This window comes from Dermacentor andersoni, chromosome 2 (assembly GCF_023375885.2).
Source record: "Dermacentor andersoni chromosome 2, qqDerAnde1_hic_scaffold, whole genome shotgun sequence".
In the NCBI taxonomy this organism is placed as follows: Eukaryota; Metazoa; Arthropoda; class Arachnida; order Ixodida; family Ixodidae; genus Dermacentor; species Dermacentor andersoni.
Genome location: NC_092815.1, coordinates 205,115,490 through 205,129,795, shown reverse-complemented (window position 1 = coordinate 205,129,795; position 14,306 = coordinate 205,115,490). Strand labels below are relative to the sequence as shown.

General features: G+C 46.3%; 1 protein-coding gene across 2 annotated transcripts in view; it reads right to left on the bottom strand.

The window, feature by feature from the left end:
- The window catches only part of LOC126540207 (calpain-5-like), a 61,299-nt gene that overhangs the window by 26,888 nt on the left and 20,105 nt on the right, over window positions 1-14,306 (bottom strand). For both annotated transcript variants that reach the window (XM_055075877.1, XM_050186996.2), the window contains 3 exons: window positions 10,052-10,250; window positions 8,841-9,049; window positions 7,287-7,364 (listed from right to left, as the gene is read on the bottom strand). In XM_055075877.1, the coding sequence (XP_054931852.1) occupies window positions 7,287-7,364; window positions 8,841-9,049; window positions 10,052-10,250 (486 nt within the window). The remainder of the gene's footprint in view (window positions 1-7,286; window positions 7,365-8,840; window positions 9,050-10,051; window positions 10,251-14,306) is intronic.

Genomic DNA, 14,306 nt, shown 5'->3' with positions numbered 1-14,306 from the left:
TGGTGTTGGGCTGCTGAGCACGAGGTCGCGGGATCGAATCCCGGCCACGGCGGCCGCATTTCGATGGGGGCGAAATGCGAAAACACCCGTGTACTTAGATTTAGGTGCACGTTAAAGAACCCCAGGTGGTCGAAATTTCCGGAGTCCCGCACTACGGCGTGCCTCATAATCAGAAAGTGGTTTTGGCACGTAAAACCCCATAATTTAATTTAATTTTTTTTTTCTTAGGCCGCAGGCAGGGCTACTACAGTGCCGGGGTCATCATATTCTGTTGCTTGCTAGTGGTGTCAGATGCTGCACTCGCGTACTTCCCTGCATATTGTCGCAGCCTAGTAGGAGACGGGAAAGCCGGCGTAGAGGACGTGTAAAAGCACTTTTATGAGAGCAGTCAAAGCGACGTCGTTGTTGTCTCTGTTTTTCCACTCGCGCGCCACTTCAGCGTCGTTCTCATCGCCTGGCACATACCCGCGGCGACCATATAGGATGTGGCATTTGCCCCCCCTTTGAACAAGAAAGGCATCGTCCCGATGCACCAACCGCCGAAGGCTGTGCACAGACGGTGCAAAGTTGAGGTCACGAGGAAATGTAGGGCTTCATACGAAGCACGTGCACAACCTCGGGCAGATGCCACCGGCGTTTGGAGCAGTTATGGCTGTCGGGGACAACTTCATAATTCACATCGCTGATGCGGCGCAGAACTGTGTACGGGCCGAAGTATCTTCGCAGGAACTTCTCAGACAGCCCCCGCCGATGAATCGGAGTCCACACCCACACCTGGTCACCGACGTTGTATGTGACGGGTCTGTGCCGAAGATTGTAGTGTCGGGCATTGTATTCCTGTCGTTCTTGGATTCGCAAACGCGCAAGCTGCCTGGCTTCCTCTGCGCGTTGTGTAAACTCCTCAGCACCAGTCTCGTCGTCACCGCACTCGTGTGGGAGCATTGCGTCCAACATTGTTGTCACTTCGTGTCCGTAAACGAGGTTGAAAGGCGTCACGCGTGTTGTCTCTTGGCGAGCCGTGTTATACGCAAATGTAACGTATGGTAAAATCTCCTCCCAGTTCTTGTGGTCGACGTCGATGTACATACTCATCATGTCTGCCAGTGTCTTATTCATACGTTCTGTCAGCCCATTGGTTTGGGGATGATAAGCCGTGGTCTTTCGGTGAGTGGTACCACTTAGTCGCAACACGGTGCAGCCGTGAACGCAGATCCTCTGTCTGTTATGACCACTGCGGGAGCGCCATGCCTTAGGACGACGGCTTCGACGAAAAATCGCGCTGCTTCGGCTGCTGTTCCAGGTTGGATAGCACCTGTTTCGGCATATCGAGTAAGATCATCCGTGACGCCGATTATCCATCTATTTCCGGCAGTAGACAGTGGAAACGGACCTAAAAGGTCCATGCCAATTTGTTCGAACGGCGCTTGCGGTATCTGAACAGGATGCAGCAGTCCAGCTGGCTTGCCGGGTAGGGCTTTGCGGCGCTGGCAATCTAGGCATGTCTGTGTGCAACGTTTCATGATCGACGCAAGTCTTGGCCAATAGTACTTTAGCCTAATTCTTGCCAATGTGCGGGTGTATCCCAAGTGACCAGCGGTACGCTGCGCTAACTTCTGGTGCTTTCTGTGGCTTTCGCAATCGGTGCGCTGGCGGGACGTGCTGCAAGGTAATGGCGGCAGATACAAACTCGCGTAGGCAAACTTTTCGCCATGTCTCGGTTAAGGGGAACTTAGCAATGCAAATTTCACAATTATTTTCCAAGGAAAACGCCACCCAAAAGGCAGAATTTCGATCGTTATATCCGATATCTCGTGAATAACATATCGTTATATATGTTTTTTTTTCTCATAGCCCTAAAGCATAAGTTTATACTCTGAAGTCTATTCATCATTATAACCGATATATTGTTATATGTGGTATTGTTATAAGTGGACTGCACTGTATGTCACTAATGAACAGTTTTGTGAGACAGAGTTGTGAGGAGCTCCTATTTAAACTAAGGACAAATACTCTGCAGGACTCAGATCCCAACACTTCCAAAAAAGTAAATGCAAAATGACTACTGCAGTGCAGGTGTTATAACTGAGCTTTGTTGGAGGGATCTAGCATACTGTGTACTGCACACGCCAGCATGCTAAAACGTTCTTTTCTCACCTACAAAACTTTAAAAAATCGGTCCTTTCCTAATTTTTTTTTGGCCACGCAGCAAGAGCTTTTTTTCTGAGTGCAGCAAGGAGGTCGCCCACGGTGTTGCCTGTACAGACAAATCTACGAATGCAGTCGACAGTACGCAGAACATCCGCGAACGTAGGTACATGTGTGGTGTTGCCCTCATCCGAGGTGGTAGCCAGCACGGTGGGCATGAGACAATGCCTCCTTGTACGTTTGTATCATACAATGACCCATGCGAAACTACAGGGAACCAAACTATGGACGCACGAGAAGTCTTGTGTGCTCGTGCATAGACAGAAAGCTCAGAACTGCATTTGTGAACACGTGTACCCGATACAATCTGCGTGTCTTCCGGTAGCTAATTGGTCCGATCTTTGCACGTGCCTTTACGCTTTCCATACGCATTGGGGTGGTATTCTAGGGCGATCACTTTCAGAGATAGTTTCACTTTTGTGAGACTCTGCCCTGATCCGTCGAAGTATATGGCCGACAGTGTTCTTGTCACTGTGCGAAGACAGATCTGTGAGACCTTCCCGTAGCAAGGATGCTAGTCGTTGGCAAAGCGATGCTTGCGCAACCGTCCTGATCATTTCGTGTTAAAGGATACAGTCATCCTTTCGTAGGTTACTGACATATTGAAGGACTTTCTCCACACAATATGAAACCCTCGGAAGGTGCGACAAGTCCGATCAATGGCAAGCAGTTTGTTGCGCTGCTTCTGCCAGCAGCCCATGCAGACTTTGTCAACACCAAGTGTCTTTTTACAGAATGAATCCCATGCTCCAGTGAACAGCCTTTAAACATAAAATCAGCCAAATAACCAGAATTGCGGCCCATCGCTCAGAGCAAAACACAAGAGGGGTAGAAAAGCGAGCAACAGATATAAGAATTCGACACTGTGGTGGTGTGTAACCGAAGCCAGGTCAACAGAGCCTACCGACTGCTGGCCACCCGCCCCTTCACTTGGACTCTCCCATGCTCTCGCATCTCCAGCAAACCACCTGGCCAACACCATGCCCAGCCACAAATAGCACACTTTCCTATTACGTGAGAGTGAAGTTGTTGTTGCAGAAAGCAGTTGTATGTTTCTTGCTCTCCCGAGCCTTCGAGGTGCCTTTACACAGCCAGTCTTACTAAGTGGCATTTGCGTCTGATTGATCGTGGCATATTCGTGACCATTGTCAATGCTTTCTAATCGTGCTTTCCAAGTTAACAGCCAGCCTGATGATTATGTTTTACAACTACAATATATTTTACTCTTGTGCACGTGTTTACAGCAAGCGCACTTAATCTCGATGCCCATCAGCTGGGAGGGAGGAAATAAGCTTTCTTTCTCCATGCCCATCAGGCTCGTCGCTATGTGTCGGCACCATCCATGCAGGGGCTGCAGGTTTGATCCGTTTTGATGACAAAGCAGCTGATGGCAAAGCCACGACAAGGGAACACTGGCAACAAGCATGTGGTAAGAATAGGCAGACTGCTTTGGCTCAGCCTCTTACCAAATGCTTTCTGCCAGTGTTCTCTCGTAATGGCTTTACCGTCAGCTGCTCCCACCACCAAATCCACAGCCACTGCTTTGGCTGCGGCAACACAGTGACGGGCATCAAGGTTACGAATGCTTACGGTAAACACGTGCAGAAGAATGAAATATTCTAGTCTTCCCAAAGAACTACAGCTTGGTCGTTCGATTACGAGACTGCGCGGGACCAAAGTTGGGGGCATGATTATTGTGAGGGCAAAAAAAAAAAAAAATCCTAATATTCAAGAGCAAAATTGAGGGTGCGTTTATTATGTGATTGCATTCATTACAAGAATATATGCGGTATTACTCCCGTGAATTTTGGCACATACATACAATTTAATAATTTGAGTAGACACATCTGATGGACTTTAATGATACTTCAGCGTTGCAAAGGATGGCTCAGAAAAAAAGCATAAGCATAGTCTCAACAACACTGAGAGGTGCAGTTTAAAGAGCCAATTTGGCACCGTGTCACCATGATTTGCTCGGAAACTTCCTCTCTGTGCTTTGTCCTGTATGCAATTGTGAAGCTGTGTTAGAAAGGTCTGAAACCGTGGCCTCATACTTTCCGACATTACTTAACTTTGGCTTTCCAATAATAACTTAAGTGGAAAAGAAAGTCTGGCATTATATTTCTTCTTACTAACAATAAAAGTTTACCCACAATATATATATACAGTAAACCCTCGGTAACTCAAACTGTGATATATCTCGAAACATCGGTCAAGCCAAAATTTTTTCCTGGCTCGGTGTCAACTAACTCCACATATTGTTCACATCTTGTCTTGAAATGCTTTAGAGCCGCATTTTGGATATCTCGAAATCTCGACTGTGAAAATGGTGGGAAAAAGTCGCTACCCAAAGGTTTCTATACTTTATATGTTGCTGTGATATAGCGAAAAAGTGACAGTGTAAGTTTGTAGCAAATTTTTAGTTTGTAGCGTGACGAGGCACTGCAGGGTACTGCGTAATCTTGGCATTTGACAAGCACGTCTTGCTGAGACGTGAGCGATGCGCCATCAGCTCGGCTGTGAAACCACCGAGAAGTCAAGTAGCGCTCTCACGCTCCACTCAGTTGGTTTTGCAAGCAGAGTGCAGGAAGCGATCTTCGTTCCGCTGCTGGCACTAGTGTTGCGTGCAAGCGTGCTAGCGTTCCCGCTAATCAGTTTGGAAATCGTGGTGTCGGAATGACACGATGAGCCGTGGGAAACTGGAAACCTATATGACTGACATGCGAGAAGTCAAGTGTCCTCGCGTGCAAACAAAGCTTCCAACTGCATGCCTGAACATGCATATCCGAGATGATTTGCGCGCCTTCCGGTGGATTATCAGTTCCATCTTTCCAAATGCGTTTGCGCTTTCCATAGGCGCTAGGGCGGTATTCTTGGGTGGTCACTTTTGGAGAGTTTACAAGTTTTGCGAGATTTGACAATGGACGCATCGAAAAGACCTGGGACATCGCAAAATCAGGGCCGTACAACTGGGGTTCCACTGTACTGCAAGAATCGCACAAGGATGGCGGTGTCTAAGCAGTGCAAATCGCTGACGTTCACACGATTTTCACCATGTGTCCCATCACTAGCTTTGAACACGTCGGTGTCTACGTGCAACAGTGTGTGATTGACTTCGTGAGAAGATTGTTGCCTGTAGCAGCCCGACATGTTGGGTGCCCAGTAGCGCAATATTTTGTAAAAGTGATCTACCGAAAATATTGCTCTCATTATATTGAGCTTTGGCGAAAAATTTGGTGGCTACTGGCATCTATTTTGAAAGGCTTTATGTTGCCTATGCATAGCCAGAGGCTTATAATTTTGTGAATTCGCTCATCTTTAAGCTTTTCCACTTTTTACAACTTCGAGTTAATGGGGTTTTACTGTATGCTGGGAGAGAGAGAGGGAGACAAAACTTAATTTTTGATGGGGCACGGAGAGGGGTGGATCCCCGTGGTGGGTAGAGCCTTCAGTCCAAGGCCCCAGTGGCGGTGGCAGCACTTTTGGCTCTGGCAATCAGCTTTCGCTGATTCTCCAATGCCGAGCTGGTCAGCACCATCTCCCACTGCTTGTGTGTCGCGTTTCGGTTGGTGTAGTTATTAGGTATTTTTTGGCAGGCCCATGTGGTGTTGTATAGGGTAACTTGCTCTGTACAGAAAGGACAAAGGGGTTGACAAAGGGTGGGGTACATGGCGTGGAGGAGCCTGAGGTGAGGATAGCTGTTGGTCTGGAGTTGCCTCCAGGCCGTGGCTTCAGCTCTGCTGAGGGATAGGTGCGGTGGCGGCATCATTCTTCTCAAAAAGTGGTAGTGCTGAAGTATTTCGTAGTAAGTGTGTAGTGCTTGTGGACTGGAGTCTTCTGGCATCCCTTGCAGTGTCTGACTGCAGTGACCTCGGGCTGTAGTGTGTTCACGATTGTTTCCGCTGACGGCTTCGTGTCCCAGTGTCCAGATTATTGTGGTGCGGGGTACCGTATTTACTCGCATAATGATCGCACTTTTCTGTAAAAATAAATTGACGCAAATTCAGGGGTGCGATTATTACGCGGGTTAAATTTGCCACAAAAGGAAAAAAATTTTTTTTTCATCCTGCGTTTGCTGCGGGATGACAATAGGTTAACAAATAGGCAGCTGCTGCTGTATATAGTGCGAGACACCAAAACAAGAATGGTGGCCGGCAGAGCAAGCTGAAAGCGCCGAACACCATTTTTTTTCTTCTTGTGAGTACATAACATGCATTGAAACAGTTTCTTCCGTATCAGTAATGAATAATATCGTTAATATCGGCAAGCTTGTGGCAATAACGTAACCATGTCCGCTTTGAGGGGACAGAAACTGATGGACGCGCTTAGCTGCCAGTGACATAGAAACACATGGCCGGCATGCTGCGGAAACTGTGGCATCTGTCTTCACTACTATCCTAATATGGCACGTTTGCGCTAAGGGTGGGCGAATATTTTAGCTGTTACAAGCGTCGACGTATGAATAGGGTACACTTCTAATGTATCAGTGTAAACGTGGGTGCTATCGTCGCCGCTCGCTATTTGTTGCATGCAGACCGCTTGGTTTGTCTTCAAGAGTCGTTCGCATAGCGTTCGACAGATGGTAAGCGTGATCATAATTAGCTAGACTTGGCACACAACATATCGCTGTGGCAAGTTCGGGGTGTGATCATTACATGAGAAATTTAAAAAATCAAATTATGACAAAATTCAGGGGTGCGATCATTACGCGAGTGCAATCATTATACGAGTAAACATGGTATTTCGTTGAAGTGGTTGAGGATATCGCACGCTATTTTATCTAGATGGCCATTCACATAGGCTAGACATGCCGATTGACTATCAGTAAGAATATATATTTCCTCATCCTGTCTCGGTGCTGTATGTTGTTGATGCATGCTGGAAGGAGTGGGAAAGAATACTTTACCATTGCCTACTAATTTAGAATTTTTCATTAGAGTCCCCTTAAACCACTACCAGTGAGCAGTGAGACAATGCAAGCTCAGTGCAAATTGTACACTGTCACTTCAAAAATGCAGGCCAATGCTGGGATGCTACGTGGAAATGTAGCAACATGCTTTTACTGGCTAATCTCAGCTCACCAGAATTCTTCCTCATCAGATGGGCTGATGCCGAGTTTGGCTTGTTCGGCTTCCGAGAGACGGGACCACTCGGCTGACCTGTAAATGAACACGTCTGTAAAGTCCGAACTTGAAATGCATTTCAGTCAATTGCTCAATACAACATGTTAGAGCAGTAAAGATATGTGATATTTGTCTACCTTAATTCTGCTGCTCAACTTATAAAAACATGGTCTCGCAGGCTGTGTAATTTATGAAAGCTAAATATACAAAACAGTAGTGCCAGTGCACATAGCCGTCATCAGCAGCTGACGACACAGTGCTAATAATGCCCAGCTAAATGAAACGGTGGCTAAAAGTGGCTAAATGAAATGTATCAAGGGCTCTTCTTGCTAAACAAATGTAACAAACCCATGGCAGTACACTATGGCAGTACATCTGTCACCATGGCTGCACTTGGTGTGTGGCAGCACACCATACACCGACTTGGTGCAGGAGGGTATATGTCAGGCCAGCAGCACTTCGTGACACATGCACTGCGAGAGCACAAAACGCTACGATTGTTGCCACGATCTGCACATTGCGTGGTCAGAAACATGCAGGAAAACATTGCAAAGTTCATGTTCCAGTGATTACGTGTGGCACATTGTGTAGTTTTGAGTCATCAATTGTATATTATAAATAGTTTGTTTTGTCATTGATAGTTTTGCATCGCAACCCTCTAGCCTTTGTAGTGTTGCTGCTACATATGAAAAGAAGTGTAAACAATTACGTCAAAGAAACCATCATAGAAAGTAGTGAATGCAACTGCTGTCGTGGATATGGTACGCTGTGGAGTCGAGGATAAAAGTTGCATTAACTGGATCGATAGGGCCTGACATCAGCACAGGTGCTGAGAGAGACACTGAGTGCAGGTCACCGGAATAATTTTCGCCAAATGGAGCTTTTCAATGTGCATTCAAGGCACAGCACAAATCAGGCACAAACGCACAAGCAATTACATGCACATTTTTTTAGAAGTTTGCCCTGAGCAGATCTTTTCTGGGATACACATGCACTTAATTATTGATTGTTTACCTTTAGATACAAAACACAAGCATCAGCAGCAGCAAATATGGAATGGCATAGACTGACAAGCAATACATTTATAGATCACAGTTACTTCTTTCAGTGACTTTTGCTGGCACCAGTTTCACTTACTTCAGGAACTTGTATGAATAAATTTGTTTGGAGCTATATATCATATGCCCCTCTTCAGGTATGTGGTGTCTTGCACTGCCAAATGAGGGCAGTGCAATTACCATCGGTAGTTTCTTTTCTGCATACATTTTTTGCAACCTTGTGCCAGCCCATCTTTCAACCTTGTGCCAGCCCATCTTTTAAGAGCGTTAGGCAAACAGCTTTTATTTTTTCTAAAACGAGGCAAGAGTAGTAAAATTGTAGAAACAGCCTGAATTCGTAAACATCACAAGAAGCTCAGGAAAGTTGGTAGGTATGGCATTAGTGCAGCAAGTGCAGCTTGAGACAACTGCTCATGCGAAAGCGTCCTGTGCCCAAAGCAGAGTGCCCTCTCACCCCTGAGCCAGGATGCCCGTCCAGGCTGAGGCCATATAACACCACGGGTTGCGCAGCCGGAGAAGACACAGCTGCGGTCGATCGCGAAACAGCTCCTGCCAGGAGGGGGCATCCACGGGTGCCACCTTTCGGGCAGACACCACCTGGTAGGAGTGGCCCTTAAGCAGACCATTGGTCGTCGTGCTGCCCATCTCGTCTGCGTGCTCCACCTGCGGAGAACATGCACAAAAGGGAACGAAGGAACTCAACAAGTGCCGCAGGAACAATGCATCTGCATTCGGTGTGAGTGAAACAACCTTGTAAACAAGGTTCTAACTGGCAAAGGAAATATGTAGGTTTTGCCAGAAGGGAAAAGCATTGACAGCTACAGCTAGGTTTAGAGTGCGCTTGAGCTGCTTGGACGGTCTTCTAAGCAAATGTGTGTGCGACATGTTGCGGTGATGCAACATTTGCTTTCGCAAAGTTCTGCAAGTTGCAAAGCAAGTTTTGGTTTGCAACTTGCAAAGCAAAGTTTTGCTTTCGCGAGACTTGGCTTGTCCCGACACCGGATACCTCGAAGTGCTCGCCCAATAGTGCTCTTCGCACTGTGCAGAGATACTGTGCTCGGCACAGCGCCAAAAACACTTATTTGGGACGCGTTCAGTCCTAAGTCACACAAAATTTTGCGAATGTGAAACTACTCCACAAGTGACTGCCTGAGAGTACCACCTAAGGAATGCACTGCCTCCTCTTCAGGCAATGATGAGTGAAGGGGACTCATTTCCCAATTCTGATTCCTTAAATGAAGGTACCATTTATTTTTCCGTTCATCTCACATTACCTTCACCATTTTACTCTATGTTTTCATTACACATGACGGGTAGGTTGACCTTAGCGCTACAATCGCCATCGCGTTCCGTTCCGTTAAATACAGTACCATTATTTAACAAACAGGACAAATGATACGCGGAAATGTCTGCTGACCGATGATCAGGCTCCGAATGCATGATCTCTGCCTCAAAGGGGTGTTGGTGAAGTCGCTAAAGTGCACGCTACACTTTTTTGCTGCAGCAGAACTACCGGTTACCTTTCAATGTGCATTCAGAACTTATTCGGTTTACTGTGCCGGTGTCCATATTGGTGCTGTCTTTTGTGAAGAAACTGATGGAGTTAGCTGAACGGTGTCTCACAAACCAGCCCCAGTTGAAGCCTAGCTGAACTTAAACGCTTACCGAGATAGCACAGCAGACGACCGCCTGGCAGGAATTGTCCAACACAGCCTGCATTTTGGCAAACAGCTGCTGCTGTAGCGCGGGGTCGCGTGCATAACCTCCCACAGCCAACTCCAGGTGCTCGGCGGCGGCTCCCGTCATGTCCACTAGCGCATCCGACAGGCTGCATGCCTCCAGAAGTTCGTAGCAGCCCAGGAATCTGTGCAGCATGCAAGGCCTCAGTGCCCACACAGTGGTACATCCGAGAGGCAGTTCAGGTCGTGTGCAAGGGTCAGCATGCAGTTGAAAGCATAGTGGCTAAAATTAAGACAAATGCATAGAAGAGGAAAAACAAGTGTTTGCTCTGCTCGCAGATATGAGGCACGAATTATTGCCTAGTCAAGTAAAATGTTAGTCAATGAAGAACTGCAGTCGCTCAACAAGTCAGCAGCTGAAATCGACAAACTCTTAGCATTGTCAGCAAATGCACTCCTTGCCCAACAATGCTGCTTAGAACTGAAGTGCTTTCGTACGTCATAGCAGGGAACCCACAACATCTGCTGGAGACTGTATTTATAAAGTAGCAATCGTAAAGCATCTGCACAAAGGCTAGGAGTGTGTAAATACAGCTATACCTCGATATAATGAAGTCCCTAAAATCAGAAATTTGCTTCGTTATATTGAAATTCAGCCCCTTTTATGCAAATAAGTACAGTTGCAGATGGATTTTTCTTGCATGCAAGAGGCCGTAAAATTTTCCAAATTATCAGACAATCGAAAAAAGCAATCGCTGACAGCCAAACGCAGCCACGGCCGCACTAGAAAAGGATATAGTACCTATGTGCCAACGCGCCCCCGCTGTCTTTCTCTCCCTCACCCCCCCCCCCCCTCCCGACTCGCATTGATCTTGTCACTGCGAACAAGAGCACTCCCCCTTTCTCTTTGCTTGCATGGGAAGACAGCACTCATCTAGGCACCATCCTTCTTAGCTCACCTTCGCGTGCTTTTATTTGTACCTAAAGCATATAGCACGTGGTACCCAATAGGATGTTATCGCAGTTGGACTTTATACAGAATATCATGCTGCTCCGTTATAGCGCCTGCTCTTGGTCATGTGGTGCGCGATTTGAAAGGTGCGTTCGCAAACAGCCACATGTAATTCAACTATTTGATCGTCTGCATTGTCTCAGGATTCATTTGCAGCAGCATTGAAATTTTGTTAGATTGAAATTGTGTATGAACACACTTCGTTATACTGAGGTTCTAAATACATGGGGCTCTATGGACAAGAAGTTACATATAATTAAATACTATTTGTAATAACAAATATAAACAAACGTAATATCAAATAATATATGCAGATGCTTTATTGCCAAGTTTGGTTGCTTTAATGGGTAGGAACATCGCAATTACTGTTTACTCGATTCTAACGCACCCTCGATTGTAATGCGTACCCATTTGCCATGACCTAAAAAAAAACCCTTAACAGTGCCATGCCCCTCATGCTTTCATACAAAAATACAACTTTCACCCGTTTGGAAAAACAGATTTACTCCCAATGCACTAAAGTTCCTCTGAATAAAAGGAGTCGAAGTTTCGCCCGAAGGCGAAGCATCGATTACGATAGCATATTAGTAGACTGCTATACGAAGTAACGATAGTAGCTTTGTCGGCCGTATAAACTTGTAAACATTCACTTACTAACTAAATTAACAAGCATGGTGGACTTGAACACATCTCATTCGCTATCAAAACACTGATTTCAGGAAGTGTGACAGCATGAGCGAGGAAACTGACCTTTGTGCTGCCTTTCGCTTCAAAGCGAACTAAGTGACAACAACACTGCGGTGTGCCTAGATGCGTAGACTCTGTTCCCATCGCTGATCGCTTTCAAGATAGGGCCCACGCAGCTGTGTGCGGTCGCGCTCTATGCAACGGCCACCGGAGTAGAATGCCTCTCCTTCTGTTTACACCAGTGCTGCATGCAAGTTTCGGGAACTCCGAACACCCGTGATGCAGCCTGATTTCTGTCCGCCTCTGCACACCTGATCACTTTCCTTTTATTGTGGCATCGTGATGAAGTTGGCATGTCTTCGCAGTCGGCGCTTCCATGCTGATACAGCAAAAGCACAAAATGGGAAGACAGATGGTGGACTAACCTGAGCACACATACTATTGTACAGCGCATGGAGGCAGCTATGGCAGCTTGTCTTGAAGCCGTATGAGACGGCCATTGTGTTTAGAAAAAGTTTATTTGAACAAGAAGTGATACAAACACAGAGTCAGGATCACGGCATAACTACACCAGGACGATAACCATTTTGGGCCCCATGTCGCGCAAAATCAGGTGTTGGCAGCATTGTCCGCCAGAAAAAATCATCCCGAACCCACAACCACGCAGGCCCTCCGCGTGGTGCATAAGTATTACTGAACTAATTGAACTTCCCAAAATAAAATGCGTTACAAAATTAGTAAAATCTGACTTGCATGCGACCTACAGACATGATAGCATCAGATCATAATTTGAATATACAAAATAGTTTGAACATACAAAAAAACATGATTTTGTTAGACGGAAACTCAAGCACAAACCCCTTTTTCCTTGCTTACGGGGGTGTGAGCCATTGCTCTGCACTTCCACCAGGATCAGCCCACCGTTATTTTCTATCGGGCCTCATGTTGCAAAATATTAAATGTTGGCATCAGCATTAACGAGGCCCGATAACAATATCGCATTTCCCTCTTAAAGGCGAAGCTTAAGCATCCTCCAAGTTTTTGAAATGCTGATGGTGATATGGTGACTAAGATTTAGGGTCGTACTTGATTCTCACAGGCACGCAATTTTTGAACCCGTTCTAACGGGGGAAAAGTGCACGTTAGGTTCAAGTAAATGCGGTATGTTGTCCACAACAATATATAGACTAGTAAGCCATTACAGTAAATCATTGTTTATTTGACTCATATGCTGATCTGGAAAATTGAGCAATTCACACTATATCTGTATGGTTTTGCCGACCAGTGCATTATTATACAGGATCAAATGCCAATAACACGGAGGCATGCCAGAGCCGGTTGTCACCCAATACTTTTGTTGTCAAGCAATAAGCTCAGGATTGCGGTTGACACTGCAAAAGCGCCAACAAACAAGCGAGGCAAAAGCCACATTTGCACCCAACCAAGACGAAGTGGTGCTGTACTGCTTGCTACTATGACCATTGTGCAGAGAACATAGTGTTCTTTTCTTTTCCCTACACCACATGCAAGCAGGACATTTGCAGCAAAGGTTTTGTGGCATGCCCCTTTTGTTTTTCCTTCAGTGCAAGACATCCGACCAACTCACTGCAAAGAATATAACACGGCCACACGTGTATTGTGGGGTGAGAGGAAGAGGGAGGGCACCTCCAATTGCTTAAGAAAGATGAGATTTTGATTGTGAGCCCCAGAAAGCATCTGTAATGCACTAGCACTTGTTTAGAACAGCGCCTTTTAGCATACTGCAGCACGCAGGCATCATAATGTCCACTGTGAAACATCCATCGCATGTGATATTTGTATGAGTAGCTGATCTGGCTCAGCCATGTTGCGGTAGTAGATTGCCCATCGCTCAATGCTGAAATGCTGTAACAGGCGTGCGATACGCTGCGCTGAGGCGTGACATGAGCATGCAGTGTAAAGCTGGCATATTTGCATATTAGGGCCACGTGGACGGGCATTGCTTTTGTGGATCAGTTCATCAGACTATACATCCGGAAAAAAGTGTTATCACTGCAGTTATACTCCGTTTCAGACATCAGATGCAATGCTGTGGAGGCTAGACACTTTTTGCAGTGGCTGCGTTCATACTTAGAAATAGTTCGAGGCTCTTGGAAGCAATTGTGTGAAACTGTCCTTTATATAGGCTCGGTATTGAATGAAAAAAACGGCCGTGGCTTAGCTTCGTTAAGTCTGGTGATTGCAAAGCAATAGTGTCCGTAGCGCCCCTGGTGAGAGGAGCGGGAGTTAGGCCGCCATTGGTGGCTACCGCCTCGCCTCGCGACGCGTGAGATGGGGCCCCGTTTTTACACAGCTGGTGTGACGTCACTCTAGGTCACGTGGTGTGACGTCACGCAGCGAGGTCACGCTAAAGGTCAATGGTGCCTACCACCGCCTCGTCACGGAACGGGCTGAAGTGCGACCTAAAGTAGTATTGCTTCGCAATAAAAATGTTTTAATACACAGAAACAAACAAACGGCGATATACGGCTATCTAATGCGTAGTTTCAGATCAATTTGTTTT